Below are 23,333 nucleotides of genomic sequence, written 5' to 3'. Positions count from 1 at the left end.
AAGGCTAGAGTTCAGAGTTTACTGTGAGGTAACCCCAATGGTATTCTCAAAGAGTATTGGCCGTCATCTCAAGTTTGAGAACACACACACACACACACGGGAGCAGGAAGGCTGACAGGCATACAAATACACGCACACACACTTAAGAGACCCCATTAAATCCATTTTCTAAGCCTGACACTATCACCTCTCGGACATTCATATATAACTCATTATTATAATTATAATGGCGCCGGAGGAGATACTGACGTTTTACAGGGTCCTAACCAATTGTGCTATTTTGTGTGTTTTTTCACATTGTTTGTAACTTATTTTGTACATAATGTTTCTACTACCGTCTCTTATGACCGAAAATAGCTTCTGGATGTCAGAACAGCGATTACTCACCTCGAACTGGACGAAGATTTTTTCTTTAATGATTCTGACGGGAAGGATATATTGTTGTTCCCGGACCAGGCCCAAATCCCCGTCATTCGCATGAAGAGAAGACAGAGATACAATAGACCAACGAGCTCCCGAGTGGCGCAACAGTCTAAGGCACTGCATCTCAGTGCAAGAGGGGTCACTACAGTCCCTGGTTCGAATCTAGGCTGTATCACATCCAGCCGTGATTGGGAATCCCAGAGGGAGGCGGACAATTGGCCCAGCGTTGTCTGGATTTGGCTGGGGTAGGCTGTCATTGTAAATAAGAATTTGTTCTTAACTGACTTGCCTAGTTAAATTAAGGTTAAATATATAAAAATACAGGGGTGGCAGATCCGGGTCCTTTGTGAGAATTTGTGGGTAACCTGCCTCTAGCATCCGTCCTATTGGCCAAAGTGCAATCGCTGGAGAATAAACTGGATGAGCTCTGTTCGAGACTATCCTACCAACGGGACATTAAAAACGGTAATATTTTATGTTGTGGCTGAACGACGACATGGATAATATACAGTTTGCTGGGTTTTCCATGCATCGGTAAGACGAGGTGTGGTGGTGTGTGTCTATTTGTCAATAACAGCTGGTGTGCAATGTCTAATATTAAGTAAGCCTCAAGGTTTTGCTCGCCAGAGGTAGAGTACCTCATGATAAACTGTAGACCACACTATCTACCAAGAAAGTTGTCATCTATATTTTTCATAGCTGTCGATTTACCATCAGAAACCGATACTGGCACTAAGACAGCACTCAACGAGCTCTATAAAGCCATAAGCAAAGACGAAAATCCTCATCCAGAAGCGGCGCTCCTAGTGGCCGGGGACTATAATGCAGGCAAACTTAAATCCATTTTACCTAATTTCTACCAGCATGTCACGTGAAACCAGAAGAAAAAAACTCTAGACCGCCTTTACGCCACACACAGAATGCGTACAAAGCTCTTCCTCGCCCTCCATTTGGCAAATCTGACATTGATTCTATCCTCCTGATTCCTGCTTACGAGCAAAAACTACAGCAGGAAGTACCAGTGACTCGCTCAATACGAAAGTGGTCAGATAACGTGGATACTAAGCTACAGGCCTGTTTTGCTAGCACAGACTGGAATATGTTCCGGCATTCATCCAATAGCATTGAGGAGTATACCACCTCAGTCGCTGGCTTCATCAATAAGTGCATCGATGACGTCGTCTCCACAGTGACCGCATGTACATATCCCAACCAGAATTAAAGACAACATCCGCACCAAACTAAATGCTAGAGCTGCCACATTCAAGGAGCGGGACACTAATCCGGACACTTAAGAAATCACTCTATGCCCTCAAACAGGCAAATCGTCAATATTGACTAAAATTGAATCTTACTACACCGGCTCTGACTCTTGTCGGATGTGGCAGGGCTTGCAAACTATTACGGACTACAAAGGGAAACCCAGCAACGAGCTTCCCAGTGACGCGAGACTACCAAACGGGCTAAATGCCTTTTATGCTTGCTTCTAGGCAAGCAACACTGATGAATGCATGAGATCACCAGCTGTTCCGGACAACTTTGTGATCACGCTCTCCGTAGCCGATGTGAGCAAGACCTTTAAACACGTCAACTTTCACAAGGCCACGGGGCCAGACGGATTACCAGGATGTGTACTCGGAGCATACGCAGACCAACTTGCAAGTGTCTTCACTGACATTTTCAACCTCTACCTAACCGAGTCTGTAATACCAACATGTTTCAAGCAGACCACCATAGTCCCTGTGCCCAACAACGCCAAGGTAACCTTGCCCCATAGCACTCACGTTGGTAGCCATTAAGTGTTTTGAAAGGCTGGTCATGGCTCACATCAACACCATCATCCCGGAAACCCTAGACCCACTCCAATTGACATACCACCCCAACAGATCCACAGATGATGCAATCTCAATTGCACTCCACACTACCCTTTCCCACATGGACAAAATTAACACCTATGTGAGAATGCTTTTCATTGACAACATTTCAGCATTCAACACCCTAGTGCCCACAAAGCTCATCACTAAGCTTAGGACCCCGGGACAACACATTTCCCTCTGCAAATGGATCCTGGACTTCATGACGGGCCACCCTCAGGTGGCAAGGGTAGGCAACAACACATCTGCCACGCTGATCCTCAACACGGTGGCCCCTCGGGGGTGCGTGCTTAGTCCCCTCCTGTACTCTCTGTTCACTCACGACTGCGTGGCCAAGCACGACTCTAACACCATCATTTAGTTTGCTGACAACACAACGGTGGTAGGCCTGATCACCGACAACGATGAGACAGCCTATAGCGAGGAGGTCAGAGACCTCTCCAACATGAGCAAGACATAGGAGCTGATTGCTGACTACAGGAAAAGGAGGGCCAAACACGCCCCCATTCACATTGACGGGGCTGTAGTGAAGCGGGTCGAGAGCTTCAAGTTCCTTGGTGTCTACATCACCAGCAAACTATCATGGTCCAAACACACCAAGACAGTTGTGAAGGGGGCACGACAATGCCTATTCCCCTTCAGGAGACTGAAAATATTTGGCATGGGTCCTCAGACCAAAGTCATAGACTGTTCTCTCTGCTACCGCACGGCAAGCGGTACCGGAGCGCCAAGTCTAGGACCAAAAGGCTCCTTAACAGCTTCTACCCCCAAGTAATAAGACTGCTGAACAATTAATGAAATGGCTACCTGGACTATTTGCATTGCTGTTAATTATCAATGCATAGTCACTTTACCCCTACCTACATGTACATATTACCTCGACTAACCTGTACTCCGGCACATTGACTCTGTACTGGTACCCCCTGTATATAGCCTCGTTATTGTTATTTTATTGTGTTACTTTTTTCTTTAGTTCATTTAGTAAATATTTTCTTAACAATTTTTTTTAAACTGCATTGTTGATTAAGGGCTTGTAAGTAAGCATTTCACTGTTGTATTCAGCGCATGTGACAAATACAATTTTATTTTATATGGAACAATATAATATGACATCAATACCATATAATCAGAAGACATTTAGAAATAGAACTGTCCTCAAAGGGTGGGTAAAAAACAGCATTTAGATTCTAGATACAGGAGCGTGCGATAAATATTCATTGATTTATTAAAAGGTAGCTGGGAGCAGTTTGGAGTGGCGACCTCGGTGGAGGCAGGAGCTCGAGGCTTTACACACGTAGTGGAGAGAAGATGAGGAGGAGAGAGGGAGTGATTGAGAGAGAGAGGAGGGAGAGAAAAAGGGAGAGCGAGACACACACACACACACACACACACACACACACACACACACACACACACACACACACACACACACACACACACACACACACACACACACACACACACACACACACACACACACACACACACACACACACACACAGAGAGTGTGTGTGTGGCCCAGCTAAGACAGCCAGAAAGAGAGAGATGGGCCTCAGCTCTTGACTCCTCTCCCCTCCAGCCTTCAGGCATGCAGATCTAAATGGGGGTCTGGCCCCTAGAGTCTCGCTGGTAATGTCAATCCACTGTAAGCTAAATGGACCTGGAGATAGAAGGGGGATTAGGAGGGGAGGGTTGGGGGGGAATGAGGTGATGAGGACGAGGAGATGGAAAATGGGGAGGAGGACGAGGAGGAGCGAGGAGGAGGTGTGCAGATCAGATGTGTAGTTTAGATAAGATTGGCTGCGATCTATAGGGGGTTTGATAATGATGCTGGTAATGATTATATTTGGGATTTGTATGCGGTAACGGCTGCTAACCCAACACATTAACACAATATACTTCGGCAAATGAGTGCTTGTGAAGTAGGAAGTAGTAAATGTGGAGTTTTCCTGTAATAAGATACTGTAGCGGGAATGGACATGGCACCTGATTATCACATAATGTGCGAACATTGGAGAGAACACATGAAATGCATTATTAACAAGCACTATACACATGCATGCACGCACACACCCACCCTTCACCCCATGCCCACATACACACACTGAAAATGACTCTCCTCCACACATTGTTCCTACAGAATATTAAGCCGCTCTTCCCAGTGTAGTTACAGTGAGCTCCAAAAATATTGGGGCAGTGATACATTTTTACATTTTGTTTTAGCTCCGTACTCCAGCACTTTGGATTTGAAATGACTATGAGGTTAAAGTGTAGACGGTACAAATCATACCCCCAAGACATGTTAACCACTTACCACTTACAACAGTGCACAAAATAATCTGAAACACAACCAAAACAAATGCATCCAACAAAGGTGTAGTCTCAAACTTGATGTAGTCATTGCGTACTATGAATATGGGAGCAATTACTTCACTTTTGACTACTTTAATACACATACAGTATAAGTGAATTTGTCCAAATACCTTTTGTCCGCTAAAAAGTGAGACTACTTACAAAAAGCTCTGTAATTTCGGTTCACCCGATATGAATGAAAATACCCTCAAATTAAAGCTGGCAGTCTGCACTGTAACTTCATAGTCATTGTATCATTTTGAATCGAAAGTGCTGGAGTACAAAGCCAAAACCAACAAAAAATGGTCACTGTCCCAACACTTTTGGAGCTCATTGTATATAGAGAATTACAGTAGAACTACTCCACAGGACTCTCCACAACCAACAAGTCTCCATGCTGCTCCCAGATCTGCTCAGCTCTGCCTAGTTCAGGTCTGAGGGATGTTCCTCATAATGTTCAGAAACATGCTAAGTGATTGGTCAGACTTAATGAATAAATAAAGCTGTTACTTACTCAGGTGTGGGTTGACAGGAGCTGAAAAACAAAATGGCAGAAAAAGAGGGAGAGAAAGCTATCAGTAAACAATACAATAGTGGTACATCATTTAAACAGCAGTTTGCTGACAATGGTTTGGGTTTTGTCTTTGACGTGTGCTGACTCACAATAGATCATGACGTCGTAGTACACAAACAGTGTGTAACTTAACGTTATTAACAGAAAGATGTCATGACTGAAAATAAGAAGCATCTGGTACACTTTGACGTCTGTTTCCTGATGGCCATCATCTCAACTTCTACATTCTCTCAGAGTACAATTAGCTGTAGAGTTTCAATCCCCCATCGGAAGTGGAAATGTTAATCAACTTTTAAATGGCATAACTGACAGAGAAATCATCTCCAGTGTAGCATACACAATCATTATCTCCAGTGTAGCATACACAATCATTATCAGAGTTAAAGATAGGAAGGGATCCAATAACAAATGAAAGACATTTGAAATAAAAGAGGATACTGTACAAATCTGAAATCTGTCCACACACACACACACACACACACACACACACACACACACACACACACACACACACACACACACACACACACACACACACACACACACACACACACACACACACACACACACACACACTTCCCTCTCTTTGCTATCTCTATCTACTGTGTGAGATTGGGATTACTAAGAATAGCCCGACCACATTAATGAGCTTATAAATAAAACAGATTATCACTATTACCCTTTACTTGCCTTGCTGATGTCCTTAACCAAGGTGACTTCCACTAACAAGCGCCCTAACTTAATTAAATACACTACGAGGCATGTGAGGCACAGACTGTGTGAATATGTGAAGTGATGAGGAAAAACGTAAGGCCTTGCATAACTTTTAACTAGGGCCTAGAGTTTTTCCTGGTCACATAGACAGGAAAACTCAACCCTATAAATTATATCCGGCAACCCATTGGTGACCTGTCTATCATACCATCCTCATCACTACAGTTACATAAACACGAGAAGAACGACTGAGGTGAAATTCCACATAAAATAGTTGCTCCAGTCCAGTACAGTGTTCCTCTAATAAAATACCTGTCAGGGTCATTATGCATTCCACCTGCCTCTTCTCTGCCTGGCTTCTTCAACATTCCTCATTGATCATTTCAGAGGGTTTAGCTCCGTGGCAAACACAGAAACATCAAGGGTAAAAAACACGGTTTGTTTCAATATAAACCAGTTAGCCCTGCAGTGAATGTTTTGCGGAGTAAATACAATTTAAGCTGTCAGGAAGATGCATGACGTTTTAATGATCGATTCCTGTCCCTGTGAATAGATGTGATACATCAGCTTAACTGCACAACTGTGTCACCTTTACCAATGTTAGGTTCTAAATGAACCAAGTAAAAACTCACGGACGATTAGTAGAGCTCAAACCAAGTTTATTCACCCACTGGGTCATACAGCTGCATAAGACAAAGACATGGTTCCACCAGCCCCAGTATATATACCCCAACTTGTGTGTGGTGTCCTCGGTCCCTCTAAACATTACATCTTTATTGCTAGGCAGGAAGTTAAGTGATGCGGGAAATAAACTGTTCCTTCTCCCTTAATGTGACCTGACCTGACCTGGGCCCCCATTCCTCACTAAACCACCTCTCTCCAACCCTTATCAGTGACTGCAACCATGTGATGATGGCCTTTCCTTTACTCAGTACATTCCAAGCTTAATTGCCTCCACTATACACATTCCTCCTACAGATAACCATTAACTTCTGGTGTAGTAGCCTGACTATGGGACTCATTATTTCAAGTTTAGGAGTCAGAACCCATCACCAACAATGATTTATGGAACACAGCGACAAATTGATTTGAATCCACTCGATTAAAACAAGCAATAACAAATCACCCCCCACAAAGAAAACATGTGTAAAGGAATATTGATTAAGAATTGAAGGGCCAGTCGGGTCTTTTATACACTGAGGCAAACTGAAAGGCCTGAGCGAACGTTCTAGAATATGTAATAGAACACATTTTTCTGACTCATTGTTGCAATTTAGCTACAAGGACGGCTGTTTCTCAACCTGTAACAATTAAAGGGAGAAGAAGGACAGGAAATAAGAGCTAGTGGAACAGAGGAAAGAGGAGAGGAAGGGGAAGGGAGAGGATGATGGACTATAACTAAAAGTGTCTGAAGTTGGAAAGAGGAGGGGGGAGGAAAGAGAAGAGGAAAGGAGAGGGGGAAAAAAGACAATAGACAAGAGGAGAGGATGATAAGAGAGGAGAAGAAAGGAGAAGAGAGGAGAGGACAGAAGAGGAGAGAATAAAAGCAAGAAGGACCGTTTTAATCTTTATGGAAAGTTTCACACATCACCATCAGTGTAGCATGATGTACTACTACAGTACTTATAAAGCCAAAACACGACCAAACGTGAAGGCAATTCTTTTATAAAGACTTCCATATTCCATTGAAACCAGTAGCCTATTTCTTTCATGATCTATTGGTTTTAAAATCAACTTTCTTTCATTGTCCAGTAACCAAAAGGCACAATTCTAGTTATATTACTAGTTGTACATTTCAAAAGGATATTTTCATCACTGTCTCAAGAAACCAACTTTTGACAACAGTGTTTTCCCGCTAATTGCATTATGGAACGAACAATCGCGCATAGCCTACTGCATTGCTGCACTTATGTAAAGACATAATTGTTTATCAACATTTGAAGCTAAACGTTCTGATCTGTTGCATCAGCATCATTGCTTTTTGTAATGTTTTTGTATGTAGCCTAGGCCTACTGGTTGTATGAATTTGGGATCTATCATCCCACAAATGTCCCAGTTTGTTTGGAAAAGGCTACTTATATCACGCACAGAACGAGAAGCTGACCAATAGGATAGGTCAACTTTTGTACTATGAGGGATAGTAGATTGACATAGGCTAGTGATTTTGCTGTTCATTACTCGTCTTGTTGGCTGAGGAAAAGCAAATGCGGACAGTTGTTCTAACTGCACACTGTTCAATCCTCGAGTTGCATGTTCTGTTAATCTATCATTTAAATGTGATATCTGTCATTCTGAGCATCGTGGGTGGACACCCTAATCAGGTTACACACCCAATGCATACGAGTCCGGTACGATTCTCAAATGTCCAGTAAATTAAAATGATGCCGGTCAAATGTCCATCCCCACATTTTCTGAACGGAAACCCTATATCCGGGATCTTACTAAACACGTTCCTAAAGCTAACCCTATATCCGGGATCTTACTAAACACGTTCCTAAAGCTAACCCTATATCCGGGATCTTACTAAACACGTTCCTCAAGCTAACCCTATATCCGGGATCTTACTAAACACGTTCCTCAAGCTAACCCTATATCCGGGATCTTACTAAACACGTTCCTCAAGCTAACCCTATATCCGGGATCTTACTAAACACGTTCCTCAAGCTAACCCTATATCCGGGATCTTACTAAACACGTTCCTAAAGCTAACCCTATATCCGGGATCTTAAACACGTTCCTAAAGCTAACCCTATATCCGGGATCTTACTAAACACGTTCCTCAAGCTAACCCTATATCCGGGATCTTACTAAACACGTTCCTAAAGCTAACCCTATATCCGGGATCTTAAACACGTTCCTAAAGCTAACCCTATATCCGGGATCTTACTAAACACGTTCCTCAAGCTAACCCTATATCCGGGATCTTACTAAACACGTTCCTAAAGCTAACCCTATATCCGGGATCTTAAACACGTTCCTAAAGCTAACCCTATATCCGGGATCTTACTAAACACGTTCCTCAAGCTAACCCTATATCCGGGATCTTACTAAACACGTTCCTCAAGCTAACCCTATATCCGGGATCTTACTAAACACGTTCCTAAAGCTAACCCTATATCCGGGATCTTAAACACGTTCCTCAAGCTAACCCTATATCCGGGATCTTACTAAACACGTTCCTAAAGCTAACCCTATATCCGGGATCTTAAACACGTTCCTCAAGCTAACCCTATATCCGGGATCTTACTAAACACGTTCCTAAAGCTAACCCTATATCCGGGATCTTACTAAACACGTTCCTAAAGCTAACCCTATATCCGGGATCTTACTAAACACGTTCCTAAAGCTAACCCTATATCCGGGATCTTACTAAACACGTTCCTAAAGCTAACCCTATATCCGGGATCTTACTAAACACGTTCCTCAAGCTAACCCTATATCCGGGATCTTACTAAACACGTTCCTAAAGCTAACCCTATATCCGGGATCTTAAACACGTTCCTAAAGCTAACCCTATATCCGGGATCTTACTAAACACGATCCTCAAGCTAACCCTATAGTGTCCCGTCTCCTTGTTAATACAATTACCGTCATCTTGAAAGTGTTCAATGTATATTACTCTTCTTCGATATTCTCTTTCTTTTAGTCCAAGAGCCCTTTGACCAAGTCCAGCTAATTAAATAGTTGTTTATTATGAAGATATACTGCAACTGAGCATGGCTGTACACGAGAGAGTTCTATGACCTAGACATAATATATTGTGTTAGGGTTGGGTAGGGCCTGTTTTTTTCATCAATAACTAGAGTACAGGCAGGGCTCGGGTATCACTAAATTGATCCCTAACATTTTGAAGCTGAGCCATTTGCTCGTGCTCTGCTGTGCAGTACAGTCATATCTGACTAAGATCAAACGATGGCGCCAGAAGGGCTTCAACTCGCCAAATATAAGACAGGAGAGATTATTGTCAGAGTTTAAAGTGACGAAAAGGAGCTAACAGCTAACTGCTCTTTCATGTCTCTTCATTGAGCAGAGCAGCCCCAACGGCGCCATGTCAGATATAGAGTTACATTTTACATTTTTAGATTACATTTTTTGTTTGCATCCCAATACTACACTTTATATACATCACAGAAGACTGAAATATAACAAAACCGTTTGACATAGAAACACCAGATTTTCGCCTTAATTTTTTTTAAAATGTTTATTAATTATGAAATGATAAAATATATTAATAATTTTCCACCCGTGAGGCCACTAGAGGGAGATTTGGCCATTTGATTGCAGGAAAGGGCTACATGCTGAAGCCGTGCGCCTGTGAAACAGATGCTGCTGACTTTTCTGACAGAGTTTTATTATTATATTCTCTAGTGAGCACTCCCAGGCTGTTCTCCCCACACTCTCCTTCGCCCTCTCTTTCCCCCTTTCTTTCCACACTCCCCATCCCCCTCTCTTTCCCCCTTTCTTTCCACACTCCCCTTCCCCCTCTCTTTCCCCCTCTACCTCTTTTTCAGGCCTTGCTTATGAAAATATGCTTCGTTTGACTGTTATTTAATTTGCAACCTCTGTGTCACACAGCCTCAGTTTAAATGAATGTGTGGTTCAGTCATATCTTCCCGCCTCTGCCCTTCAACACCTTCACCCACAAGCGCACACACACACACAAGTGCACACACACACATGAAAATGACTGTTCATCTGGGTAAGGGGTTGGGGGATGTGTTCTAGATTATCCTCTCAGCCAATCAGGGCTATGTATATAAATATCTTCAAATTTGTTTCCTAATGCCCACACGATTAGACTGAGCATTTCAAGGGCCAAAGGAGGCTCAGGGAAATAAATGATGACAAATATGTTTTGTAGTTATTTTCATGAAATAAACACACACAGTGATGATTTAAAAATAATATGACAAGACTGCATGGGGTCTTTAAGAATATATTTCCATCTCTATCTCGTACAGTAATTGTTTTTTGAAAATGAAAAGTGAACCGAGTTAGCCTATGACAAGACGAAATAGGCCTAATGAAAATTAGCACAGCATGCTTAAAAATAATTTGGTCTGATTGTCCAGGTTTAGACGGTGAAGGGAAATGAAGACTCGAGTTTTTAAATGAGTCTTTTCACACCACTGACAAGACAGTCCAATGTCTGTAAACAAGACGCTGTAGTTGCCAAACAATAAGTTGTGAATGTCCCATCAAAGACATTGTGTTCATTGTAGCATAGTCATATGAGGTGCATTCTCGAACACTATAGGCTGGAAATGTCATACTGTGTGAACCATGGGTGCTAAGAGCTTCCAGGCAAGCTGTGAAACCATTTCTCAATGGTACTTGTGTGCATTTCATCATGGAGAGTAAACGATTCAATCAATAATCAAGTTAGTTAGGGATAGTGCTTATGAGTGTACTCTTCGCTTGTACACTTGCAGGTACACCTCTTAGCAATGTCTTGTACAAATGCCCTTTACTGAGTCAGTATACTGTAATGCATTACAAGACTAACTAGATTTGACAATCTGCTGGAGTCCTAGAAATAAGTGGACGCTTGGTATGTGATTACAGTTTGTGTGTCTCAAATGGCACCCTATTCACTATATAGTGCACTACCTTTGACCAGAGCCCAGCCCGGGTCAACCCAATATGGAAAAGTAATATATAGCCCTATATGGTCTTATATATCCAAGAAGTGACGTATATTTAAAACTATATTATTATATATTTAAGACCCATATATAAATGTGACAAACAGTGCATTCGGAAAGTATTCAGACCCCCTTGACTTTTCCACATTTTGTTACGTTACAGCCTTATTCTAAAATGGATTAAATCGTTTTTTTACCCCTCATCAATCTACACACGATAGCCCATAATGACAAAACAAACACAGGTTTTTAGAAATGTTTGCACATTTATTAAAGATAAAACACTGAAATATCACATTTACATAGGTATTCAGACCCTTTACTCAGTACTTGTTGAAGCACATTTGGCAGCGATTAAAGCCTTGAGTCTTCTTGGGTATGACGCTACAAGCTTTGCACACCTGTATTTGGGGAGTTATTGCTTTTCTGACTTTCGTGACCATGCCATTTGGGGCTAGCTGTCCTAGCATTGATTGATACACTCACAAAAGCTTAGATTGCTTTCGCTGCAAAGCATATTTTCAAAATCTGACACGATAGGTGGATTAACAACAAGCTAAGCTGTGTTTTGGTATATTTCACTTGTGATTGCATGATTATAAATATTTTTTGTAATATTTTGCGCCCTGCAATTCAGCGGTTGTTTAGGAAAATGATCCCGTAAAAGGGATCCGTAGCGCAGAGAAGTTAAGAGGTTCTAACAATTCAAATTTAACTAATAGTAAGACATTTCTGTCCTGCTAGTGTCTGTGTTTTCCTGGTCTACACTCTAGTTTCCTGCAGCTAATCTGGGCGTATGGTCACTAGAGATGGCTTGAGCTGACAAATGAGTTAAAGACCGCATTACATAGACAAGATGTGGTGGGCGTCACCGAGATAGAGATAGACTCATTGTCCTAAATCATCCTTGCAGCTGGGAAACTAAGCCAGGGTGGGGTTAAGACAACAACCCACTTGCAGATAATGACAGGATGAACAGAGAGTGGGTTATGATGCTCTTCGGTCTGCATGAGGGGGGTTGAACCAACCATGACTAAGCATTGTTAGTGTCAGCTACATATAGTACTCTGCATTTGTGTAAAGGTTAGGTTACTCGATCCAACACTCAAGGGTAGGGGGTCGACCAGCCTCATTATTGCAATAATTAATCGATATTAAATAAAGATGATTGTTTGAAGAAATGACTAATTCTCTCGCAGTACTGAATTTACACGACACTGGTCTGATCACCGACAACGACGAGACAGCCTATTGGAATGAGGTCAGAGACCTGGCCGTGGGGTGCCAGGACAAAAACCTCTCCCTCAACGTGATCAAGACAAAGGAGATGATTGTGGACTACAGGTAATGGAGGACTAAGCACGCTCTCATTCTCATCGATGGGGCTGTAGTGGAGCAGGTTGAGAGTTTCAAGTTCCTTGGTGTCCACATCACCAACAAACTAACATGGTCCAAGCACACCAAGACAGTCGTGAAGGGGGCACGACAAAACCTATTCCCCCTCAGGAGACTGAAAAGATTTGGCATGGGTCCTCAGATCCTCAAAAGGTTCTATAGCTGCACCATCGAGAGCATCCTGACTGGTTGCATCACCGCATGGTATGGCAACTGCTCGGCCTCCGACCGCAAGGCACTACAAAGGGTAATGTGTACAGCCCAGTACATCACTGGGGCCAAGCTTCCTGCCATCCAGGACCTCTATACCAGGTGGTGTCAGAGTAAGGCCCTAAAAATGGTCAAAGACTCCAGCCACCCTAGTCATAGACTGTTCTCTCTGCAAGCGGTACCAGAGCGCCAAGTCTAGGCTTCTAAAGGCTTCTAAACAGCTTCTACCAGCAAGCCATAAGACTCTTGAACATCTAATCAAATGGCTACCCAGACTAGTTGCATTGCCCCTCACCCTTTTACACTGCTGCTACTCTCTATTTATTATCTATGCATAGTAACTTTAATAACTATACCTACATGTACATTTGACCTCAATTACCTTGACTAACTGGTGCCCCCGCACATTGACTCTGTACCAGTACCGCCTGTATATAGCCTCGTTATTGTTATTTTACTGCTGCTCTTTAAATATTTGTTACTTTTATTTCATTTTTTTGTAGGTATTAAAAAAAAACTGCATTGTTGGTTAAGAGCTTGTAAGTAAGCATTTCACTGTAAGTTCTACACCTATTGATATATGTAATACACATTTTAATACTACATCTGTCACACATATGAGCATGTAAGTATTATACATATATGCACATATACACAATATATACAAAAGTATGTGAACACGCCATCAAATTAATGGATTCATCAATTTCAGCCACACCCATTGCTGACAGTTGTATAAAATTGAGCACACAGCCATTCGATCTCCATAGACAAATATTGGCAGCAGAATGGCCTTACTGAAGAGCTCAATGACTTTCAACATGGCACAATCATAGGATGACACCTTTCCAACAAGTCAGTTCGTCAAATTTCTGCACTGCTAGAGCTGCCCCGGTCAATCGTAAGTGCTGTTATTGTGAAGTGGAAACGTTTAGGAGCAACAACGGCTTAGCCTCTAAGTGGTAGGCCACACAAGCTCACAGAGCGGGACCATCCAATGCTGACACACGTAGCACATAAAAATCGTCTGCTCTCAGTTGCAACACTTACTACCGAGTTCCTAATTGCTTCTGGAAGCAACATCAGCACAATAACTGTTGGTCGGGAGCTTCATGAAATGGGTTTCCATGGCCGAGCAACTGCACACAAGCCTAAGATCACCATGCCCAATGTTAAACATCGGCTGGAGTGGTATAAAGCTCGCTGCCATTGGACCCTGGAGCAGTAGAAACGCATTCTCTAGAGTGATGAATCACGCTTCACCATCTGGCAGTCCGACAGACACATCTGGGTTTGGCGGATGCAAGGAGAACTCTACCTGCCCCAATGCATAGTGCTAAAAGTGAAATGTTTGGTGAAGGAGGAATAATCGGTGTGGAAGAACTTGACAACCCCATCGAACACCTTTGGGATGAATTGGAATTCCAATTATTGTATATTTCTGTCACGCCCTGGTCTTAGTATTCTTTGTTTTCTTAATTATTTTGGTTAGGTCAGGGTGTGACATGGGGAATGTATGTGGTTTTTGTAGTGTCTAGGGTGGTTGTAAGGTTTAGGGGGTTTATTAGAGTAGTTGGGTTTATGTTTAGTATAGTAGTCTAGCTGTGTCTATGGTTGAGTGTAGGTATCTAGGAAAGTCTATGGTTGCCTGAATTGGGTCTCAATTAGAGACAGCTGGTTATTGTTGTCTCTGATTGGGAGCCATATTTAAGGCAACCATAGGCTTTAGCTGGTTGTGGGGAATTGTCTATGTTGAACGTAAGTAGTTTGTGTGTGCACTTGCGTTTGTAGCTTCACGGTCGTTTGTTGTTTTTGTATAGTTTGTCTAAGTGTTTCGTTTCATGTTCATCTTCGTCGTTATAATAAAAGAAGATGGCTTATTTTCCACATGCTGCGTTTTGGTCCGTCTCTCCTCCACACGATCGTGACAGAATTCCCCACCAAACAAGGATCAAGCAGCGTGTGAAACAACAACAGGACCCACCTACACAGGACTATTGGAATTGGGAGGAAATTCTGGACCGCGAAGTACCAGGAGAATATAACCGCCCCAAAGCTGAGCTGGAGGCAGCGAAAGCAGAGAGGCGGAGATATGAGGAGGCAGCAAGGAAACAAGGCTGGAAGCCCGTAAGTCAAACCCAAAAATTTATTGGGGGGGGGGGCTCTCGGGTAGTTTAGTTGGGTCAGTCGGGAGACGTGAGCCAACTCCTCCTGCTTACCGTAAGGAGCCGGTGAGGGCGGATTTGGAGGAGAGTGACGCAGAGACAGTAAAGGAGTTAATGGAGAAATTGGAGAAGAGAGTTATGAGGGATGTATTGGTTTGGTGCATGAGGCACGGCATCCGTCCGAATGAACGTGTTGGTGATTTAATGTCACCGGGAACAGCTCTCCATACTCGTCCTGAGGTGCGTGCTAGCCGTCTGGTTAAGACAGTGCCTACAGCACGCACAAAGCCTCCTGTGCGTCTCCAGAGTCCTGTGCGTCCTGTTACTGCTCCTCGCACTAGCCCTGTGGTGTGTGTTCCCAGCCCAGTACCACCAGTGCTGACACCACGCACCAGGCTTCCAGTGCGTCTCCAGAGCCCTGTTCCTCCTCCACGCACTCTCCCTGTGGTGCGTGTCTCCAGCCCAGTGCCTCCAGTCCCGGCACCACGCACCAAGCCTCCTGTGCGTCTCCAGAGCCCTGTACGCACTGATCCTTCTCCCCGCACTCGTCCTGAGGTGCGTGCCCTCAGCCCGGTACCACCAGTTCTGGTACCACGCACCAGTCCTATAGAGCGCCTTGAGAACTCAGTGTGCCCTGTTGTTGTTCCCCGCACTAGCCTGAAGGTGCGTGTCCTTAGCCCGGTACCTCCAGTTCCGGCACCACGCACCAGGCCTACAGTGCGTCTCAGCCGGCCAGAGTCTGCCGTCTGCCAAGCGGCGCCTGAACTGCCCGTCTGCCAAGCGGCGCCTGAACTGCCCATCTGCCAAGCGGCGCCTGAACTGCCTGTCTGCCAAGCGGCGCCTGAACTGCCCGTCTGCCAAGCGGCGCCTGAACTGTCCGTCTGCCAAGCGCCGCATGAACTGCCCGTCTGTATTGAGCCTTCAAAGCCGCCCGTCTGCCATGAGCCTGCAAAGCCGCCCGTCTGCCATGAGCCTACAGAGCCGTCCGCCAGACAGGAGCCGCTAGAGCCTTCCGCCAGACAGGAGCCGCTAGAGCCTTCCGCCAGACAGGAGCCGCTAGAGCCTTCCGCCAGACCGGATCAGCCAGAGCCTTCCGCCAGACCGGATCAGCCAGAGCCTTCCGCCAGACCGGATCAGCCAGAGCCTTCCGCCAGACCGGATCAGCCAGAGCCTTCCGCCAGACCGGATCAGCCAGAGCCTTCCGCCAGACCGGATCAGCGAGAGCCTTCCGCCAGACCGGATCAGCCAGAGCCTTCCGCCAGACCGGATCAGCCAGAGCCTTCCGCCAGACCGGATCAGCCAGAGCCTTCCGCCAGAACGGATCAGCCAGAGCCTTCCGCCAGAACGGATCAGCCAGAGCCTTCCGCCAGAACGGATCAGCCAGAGCCGTCAGCGAGCCATGACCAGCCAGAGCCGTCAGCGAGCCATGACCAGCCAGAGCCGTCAGCGAGCCATGACCAGCCAGAGCCGTCAGCGAGCCATGACCAGCCAGAGCCGTCAGCGAGCCATGACCATCCAGAGCCGTCAGCGAGCCATGACCAGCCAGAGCCGTCAGCGAGCCATGACCAGCCAGAGCCGTCAGCGAGCCATGACCAGCCAGAGCCGCCAACCAGACAGGATCTGCCAGAGCCGCCAGCCAGCCATGAGCGTCCAGATCCGTCAGCCAGCCATGAGCAGCCAGATCCGTCAGCCAGCCATGAGCAGCCAGATCCGTCAGCCAGCCATGAGCCGTCCAGCCAGGATCCGCCAGAGCCGTCCAGCCAGGATCCGCCAGAGCCGTCATCCAGCCAGGATCCGTCCCTCAGTCCGGAGCTGCCGTCCCTCAGTCCGGAGCTGCCCCTTATCCTGGTGCTGCCCCTTATCCTGGTGCTGCCCCTTATCCTGGTGCTGCCCCTTATCCTGGTGCTGCCCCTTATCCTGGTGCTGCCCCTTATCCTGGTGCTGCCCCTTAGTCCGGTGCTGCCCCTTAGTCCGGTGCTGCCCCTTAGTCCGGTGCTGCCCCTTAGTCCGGTGCTGCCCCTTAATCCAGTGGGGTTAATGTGGAGGGTGGCCATTTGGAGGAGGCTACGAAAGCGGGTAGTGACTATGGTGGGGTGGGGACCACGACCAGTGCCGGAGCCGCCGCCGTGGACGGACGCCCACCCAGACCCTCCCCTAGACTTTGTGCTGGTGCGCCCGGAGTTCGCACCTTAAGGGGGGGGTTATGTCACGCCCTGGTCTTAGTATTCTTTGTTTTCTTAATTATTTTGGTTAGGTCAGGGTGTGACATGGGGAATGTATGTGGTTTTTGTAGTGTCTAGGGTGGTTGTAAGGTTTAGGGGGTTTATTAGAGTAGTTGGGTTTATGTTTAGTATAGTAGTCTAGCTGTGTCTATGGTTGAGTGTAGGTATCTAGGAAAGTCTATGGTTGCCTGAATTGGGTCTCAATTAGAGACAGCTGGTTATTGTTGTCTGATTGGGAGCCATATTTAAGGCAACCATAGGCTTTAGCTGGTTGTGGGGAATTGTCTATGTTGAACGTAAGTAGTTTGTGTGTGCACTTGCGTTTGTAGCTTCACGTTTGTTGTTTTTGTATAGTTTGTCTAAGTGTTTCGTTTCATGTTCATCTTCGTCGTTATAATAAAAGAAGATGGCTTATTTTTCACATGCTGCGTTTTGGTCCGTCTCTCCTCCACACGATCGTGACAATTTCACCATATATGTGACATTCAGTATATGTACTTATATGTGTGGATGCATATATAAGCATATATGGGCATATATTGATTCCACCATATATGTCCATATAAACATAAGTGATATACATACTGCATATTGCCATATATTACTTTTCTGTTTGGGACAGTAGTTTACTATGTAGGGAATAGGGTACCATTTGGGACACAGACTGTGTTTTCCATCCAAATGCAACAAAGATAAACACAGTGGTGTGTCACTGCACACTGTCTACTTTGACATACTAGTCTGGACATAGTATCACTTTATTCATTTACAATTCTGTTGAATAACCTTACATACTCCAGTGAGAAATGTCTACTAGATGTCTGCCAGTGCATCTCGTTTCAAATCCACCATGTTCACTGTGATACGATATGAGTTCATTGACCGCCACACACATTAGGGGCCGGCCAGGACACATGCACGCAGGCGCACACACACACACACACACACACACACACACACACACACACACACACACACACACACACACACACACACACACACACACACACACACACACACACACACACACACACACACACACACACACACAGAGAGACTTCATCTTGGCAGGCTGCCCTGTCCGCTGGTCCGCAACTGTATTACAAAGCAGATCGTTCAAAGGCAACCCGACCATTCATAAACAGACAATCCACAATCCCGGCCACCGCTTGCTCTCCAAAATTCACATCAATCACATTTAAAGGGTCTGGTTTTGGAGAGCAGCCATCTCTTTCTGAGAAAGACTGTGTGACGGCGTGTTCATGGCTCAAAACCACCCATCGGAATAATCACTGAATTCTAGAAACTGCTTGAATCTCAAGGACAAAATAACTTTGGGATCACATTCGTGTGTCCTTCATTTGAAGAGTTTTCTCTTTCTCTCTTTTTTTCTGTCTTTCTGTTTGTCTCTCTTTCTAGCTCTCTGTGGATGCATCCACCGGCTATCACTATTCTTCAAACTCCAGCTTGTGTCCTGCATTGAGAGAGGGAAGGAGAGGAGAATAGAAGAGGACAAATTGGCAAGAGTGACTTGACTCCCCTCACCCTGAGCTTCTGCATTGGATGAGTTTAACAGTAGTAGTGTAAACTGCAGGGGGTGGCTCAGCCTTGTCCCTGAACACAGTGACACAGACAGGAGAGAGAACATAATCACACAACTGGCTTACCAGTGACCCCCTGACCTGGGCTAGAGGGGCGATAGAGAGGTCACACACAGCACAGTGCTGGATATACTCAAAGTCAGATTTAGTGAAGGTTTGATGCAAGGGGAAACGTGATGCAGACATGATATCTCAGCACAAAAGCAACCTATAATAGAGAGCCGTTGCCATACTGCCAATGTGTGTGACAGTAAGGTGGTCACCTACACATTCAATCTGTTTTGGAAGGGCTGTTGGATCAGCAAACAGCTGCTGACTTTGTCACAACAGCAGAATCCAAGAGAGTGTGGGAGAGTGGTGACACTGCCATTCTTCGTACCCCAGCCAGCATGGGACACTAAGCAGTTTTCACCAACAAACACACAGCAAACCTGCTATCCTCTGTTATTTGGCCCTCATAGGAGCGATTGCTCATCCTGTCTTACTGTCAGACCCAAATCTGTGGACTAGGCCATCGTCATCGTCATAGACATCATCACAGAAGACAATGATGAGTTAGGTCTAACTCAATCTAGGTCTATGGGAAATTGGTCTAATGTTGCTCCATAGACATTATCTTACTTTCCTGCAACTCAAAAAACACTATGGAACATATGGACAATTCTATTTCCTATCAACTAGCTAACCTCAGATGGTATAATAACAGTGTAATAATGACATATCTTTTCATCAGATTCTCGATGTCCCTGCTTTGATTACATGATCTGCCTAGGGATGTCCACTCACTCACTCATTCAACACAGTTCCTCTATTCATTATATGAAGAATCACAAAGTTTGAGAGTGATACAGATCGCAGCATGGTAATTCCAACAATATTTCATATGCCAGTTTCAAGTTTCAATGTCACATGCACAAGTATAGTGAAATGCTTTTCTTGCAAACTCAAAGCCCAACAATACAATAATCAATAACATTGTAATACTACAAACAAAAACATGAGAAATAAGAAGAAATATGAAGAACACAATAAGTAAGTCAGCATACTATATACAGGGTCAGTTCCAATACCATATTTACAATGTGCAGGGGTACTGGAGTGATGGAGGTAGATACTGTATGTATAGGGGTAAGGTGACTAGGCAACAGGGAATAAGATAAGCGGATAGCAGCAGTTTGTATGTGAGTGTGTGTAGAGTCAGTATAAATGTATGTGCATATTATGTGTGAGTGATCAGATAGAGTGAGTGTGTGTGTGAGAGTGTAGGGCCCTGTGAGTGTGCATAAAGACAGTGCAAAAAAATAAAATAAAAGGTCAATAAGGATACAAGGTTAACTCAGATAGTCTGTAGCTATTTTGTTAGCTATTTATCAGTCTTATTGCTTGGGGACAGAAGCTGTTCAAGAGCCTGTTGGTGCCAGACTGCACCGGTACTGCTTGCCGTGCGGAAGCAGAGAGAATAGTCTATGGCTTGGGTGGTTGGAGTCTTTAACCATTTTCCGGGCCTTCCTACCACACCGCCTGATATAAATACTGGTTGATGCTTATTTATAAAACCCTCTTAGGCCTCACTCCCCCCTATCTGAGATATCTACTGCAGCCCTCATCCTTCACGTACAACACCCGTTCTGCCAGTCACATTCTGTTAAAGGTCCCCAAAGCACATATATCCCTGGGTCGTTCGCCTTTCCAGTTCGCTTTAGCTAGCGACTGGAACGAGCTGCAACAAACACTCAAACTGGACAGTTTTATCTCAATTTATTCATTCAAAGACTCAATCACGGACACTCTTACTGACAGTTGTGGCTGCTTTGCGTGATGTATTGTATCTCTACCTTCTTGTCCTTTGTGCTGTTGTCTGTGCCCAATAATGGTTGTACACTGTTTAGTGTTGTCTCTCTTGTTGTGATGTGTGGTTTTTCCTGTATTTTTATTTTATTTATTTTTATTTTTAATCCCAGCCCCCGTACCCATCAGGAGGCCTTTACCTTTTAGTAGGTCATCATTGTAAATAATAATTTGTTCTTAACTTGTTCTGGATAGGGGGCAGCATTTTCACGTTTGGATGAAAAGCGTGCCCAGAGTAAACTGCCTGCAACTCAGTCCCAGTTGCTAATATATGCATATTATTAGTAGATTTGGATAGAAAACACTCTGAAGTTTCTAAAACTGTTTGAATGATGTCTGTGAGTATAACAGAACTCATATGGCAGGCAAAAACCTGAGAAAAAATCCAACAAGGAAGTGGAAAATCTGAGGTTGGTCGTTTTTCAACTCATTCCCTATTGAAGATACAGTGGGATATGGGTCATGTTGCACTTCCTAAGGCTTCCACTAGATGTCAACAGTCTTTAGAACCTTGTCTGATGCTTCTACTGTGAGGTGGGGCCGAATGAGAGGGGAATGAGTCAGAGGTCTGGCAGAATGCTTTGAGCTCGTGACGCTCGTTCACGTGAGAGCGAGCTCTGTTCCATAGCTTTTCTACAGACAAAGGAATTATCTGGTTGGAATATTATTGAAGATTTATGTTAAAAACATCCTTAAGATTGATTCTATACTTCGTTTGACATGTTTCTACGGACTGTAACATGACTTTCGTCTGAACTTTTGCCTGGACCTGCCTGCACGTCGTGAGTTTAGATTGTGTACTGAACGCGCGAACAGCAAGGAGGAATTTGGACATAAATTATGGACTTTATGGAACAAATCAAACATTTATTGTGGAACTGGGATTCCTGGGAGTGCATTCTGACGAAGATCATCAACGGTAAGTGAATATTTATAATGCTATTTCTGACTTATGTTGACTCCAACATGGCGGATATCTTCTTGGGTTGTGTTGGTCTCTGAGCGCCGTACTCAGATTATTACTACAAACGATTATGTTAGGTCACCACCAAACCACAATAAGCACAGCCATTTTTCCAGCGAAATATAGCAGTCACAAAAAGCAGAAATAGAGATAAAATTAATCACTAACCTTTGATGATCTTCATCAGATGACACTCATAGGACTTCATGTTACACAATACATGCATGTTTTGTTTGATAAAGTTCATATTTATATTAAACAATCTGAGTTTACTTTGGCGCGTTACATTCACTAGTTCCAAAAACATCAAATGATTTTGCATAGCCACATCGTTTCAACAGAAATAGTCATCATAAATGTAGATGATAATACAAGTTATACACATGGAATTATAGATATACCTCTCCTTAATGCAACCGCTGTGTCAGATTTAAAAAAAAAAAAATACGGAAAAAGCAAACCATGCAATAATCTGAGACGGCGCTCAGAACAATAGCCAAATTAGCCGCCATGTTGGAGTCAACAGAAACCAGAAAATACATGATAAATGTTTCCTTACCTTTAATGAACTTCATCAGAATGCAGTCCTAGGAATCCCAGGTCCACAATAAATGCTTGATTTGTTCGATAATGTCCGTTATTTATGTCCAATTAGCTACTTTGGTTAGCGCGTTTGGTAAACAATTCCAAAGTCACAAAGCGCGTCCACTATAACATGACGAAATGTCCAAAAGTTCCGTAACAGTCAGTAGAAACATGTCAAACGATGTATTGAATCAATCTTAAGAATGTTGTTAACATACATCTTGAATAACGTTCCAACCGGAGAATTACGTTGAATTCAGTTGAGAGATGGAACGGAGCTGCCTATCACGTGAACGCGCGTGGTCAAAGCATGGTCAGCTCGTGGCAGTGGTGACTAATTCCTGTCTCCTTCGGCCCCCCTTCACATTAGAGTCATCAGACAAAGTTCTATTGACTGTTGAAATGTAGTGGAAGCCGTAGGAAGTGAAAACTCATCCATATCTCGCTGTAATTTCAATGAGAGCTTGGTTGAAAATCTGCCACCCTCAGAAAAAATTCAAACAGGAAGTGGAACTTCTCAGGTTTTTGCCTGCCATATGAGTTCTGTTATACTCACAGACATAATTCAAACAGTTTTAGAAACTTCAGAGTGTTTTCTATCCCTCCAGTCAGGAGCTGCCAGAGCCGCCCGCCAGCCATGACCGGCCAGAGCCGCCCGCCAGCCATGACCGGCCAGAGCCGTCAGTCAGCCATGACCGGCCAGAGCCATCAGTCAGCCATGACCTGCCAGAGTCGTCAGTCAGCCATGACCTGCCAGAGTC

The 23,333-nt window shown here is 44.3% G+C and overlaps 1 protein-coding gene across 4 annotated transcripts in view; it reads right to left on the bottom strand.

Moving 5' to 3' along the window:
• Positions 1-23,333, bottom strand: part of LOC139556583 (MAM domain-containing glycosylphosphatidylinositol anchor protein 2-like) — a 362,908-nt gene that overhangs the window by 45,042 nt on the left and 294,533 nt on the right. For all 4 annotated transcript variants that reach the window (XM_071370710.1, XM_071370711.1, XM_071370712.1 and 1 more), the window contains exon 13: positions 5,164-5,184. In XM_071370710.1, the coding sequence (XP_071226811.1) occupies positions 5,164-5,184 (21 nt within the window). The remainder of the gene's footprint in view (positions 1-5,163; positions 5,185-23,333) is intronic.

This window comes from Salvelinus alpinus, chromosome 27 (assembly GCF_045679555.1).
Source record: "Salvelinus alpinus chromosome 27, SLU_Salpinus.1, whole genome shotgun sequence".
NCBI classification, from domain to species: Eukaryota; Metazoa; Chordata; class Actinopteri; order Salmoniformes; family Salmonidae; genus Salvelinus; species Salvelinus alpinus.
This window is presented reverse-complemented; position numbering and strand designations above follow the sequence as displayed.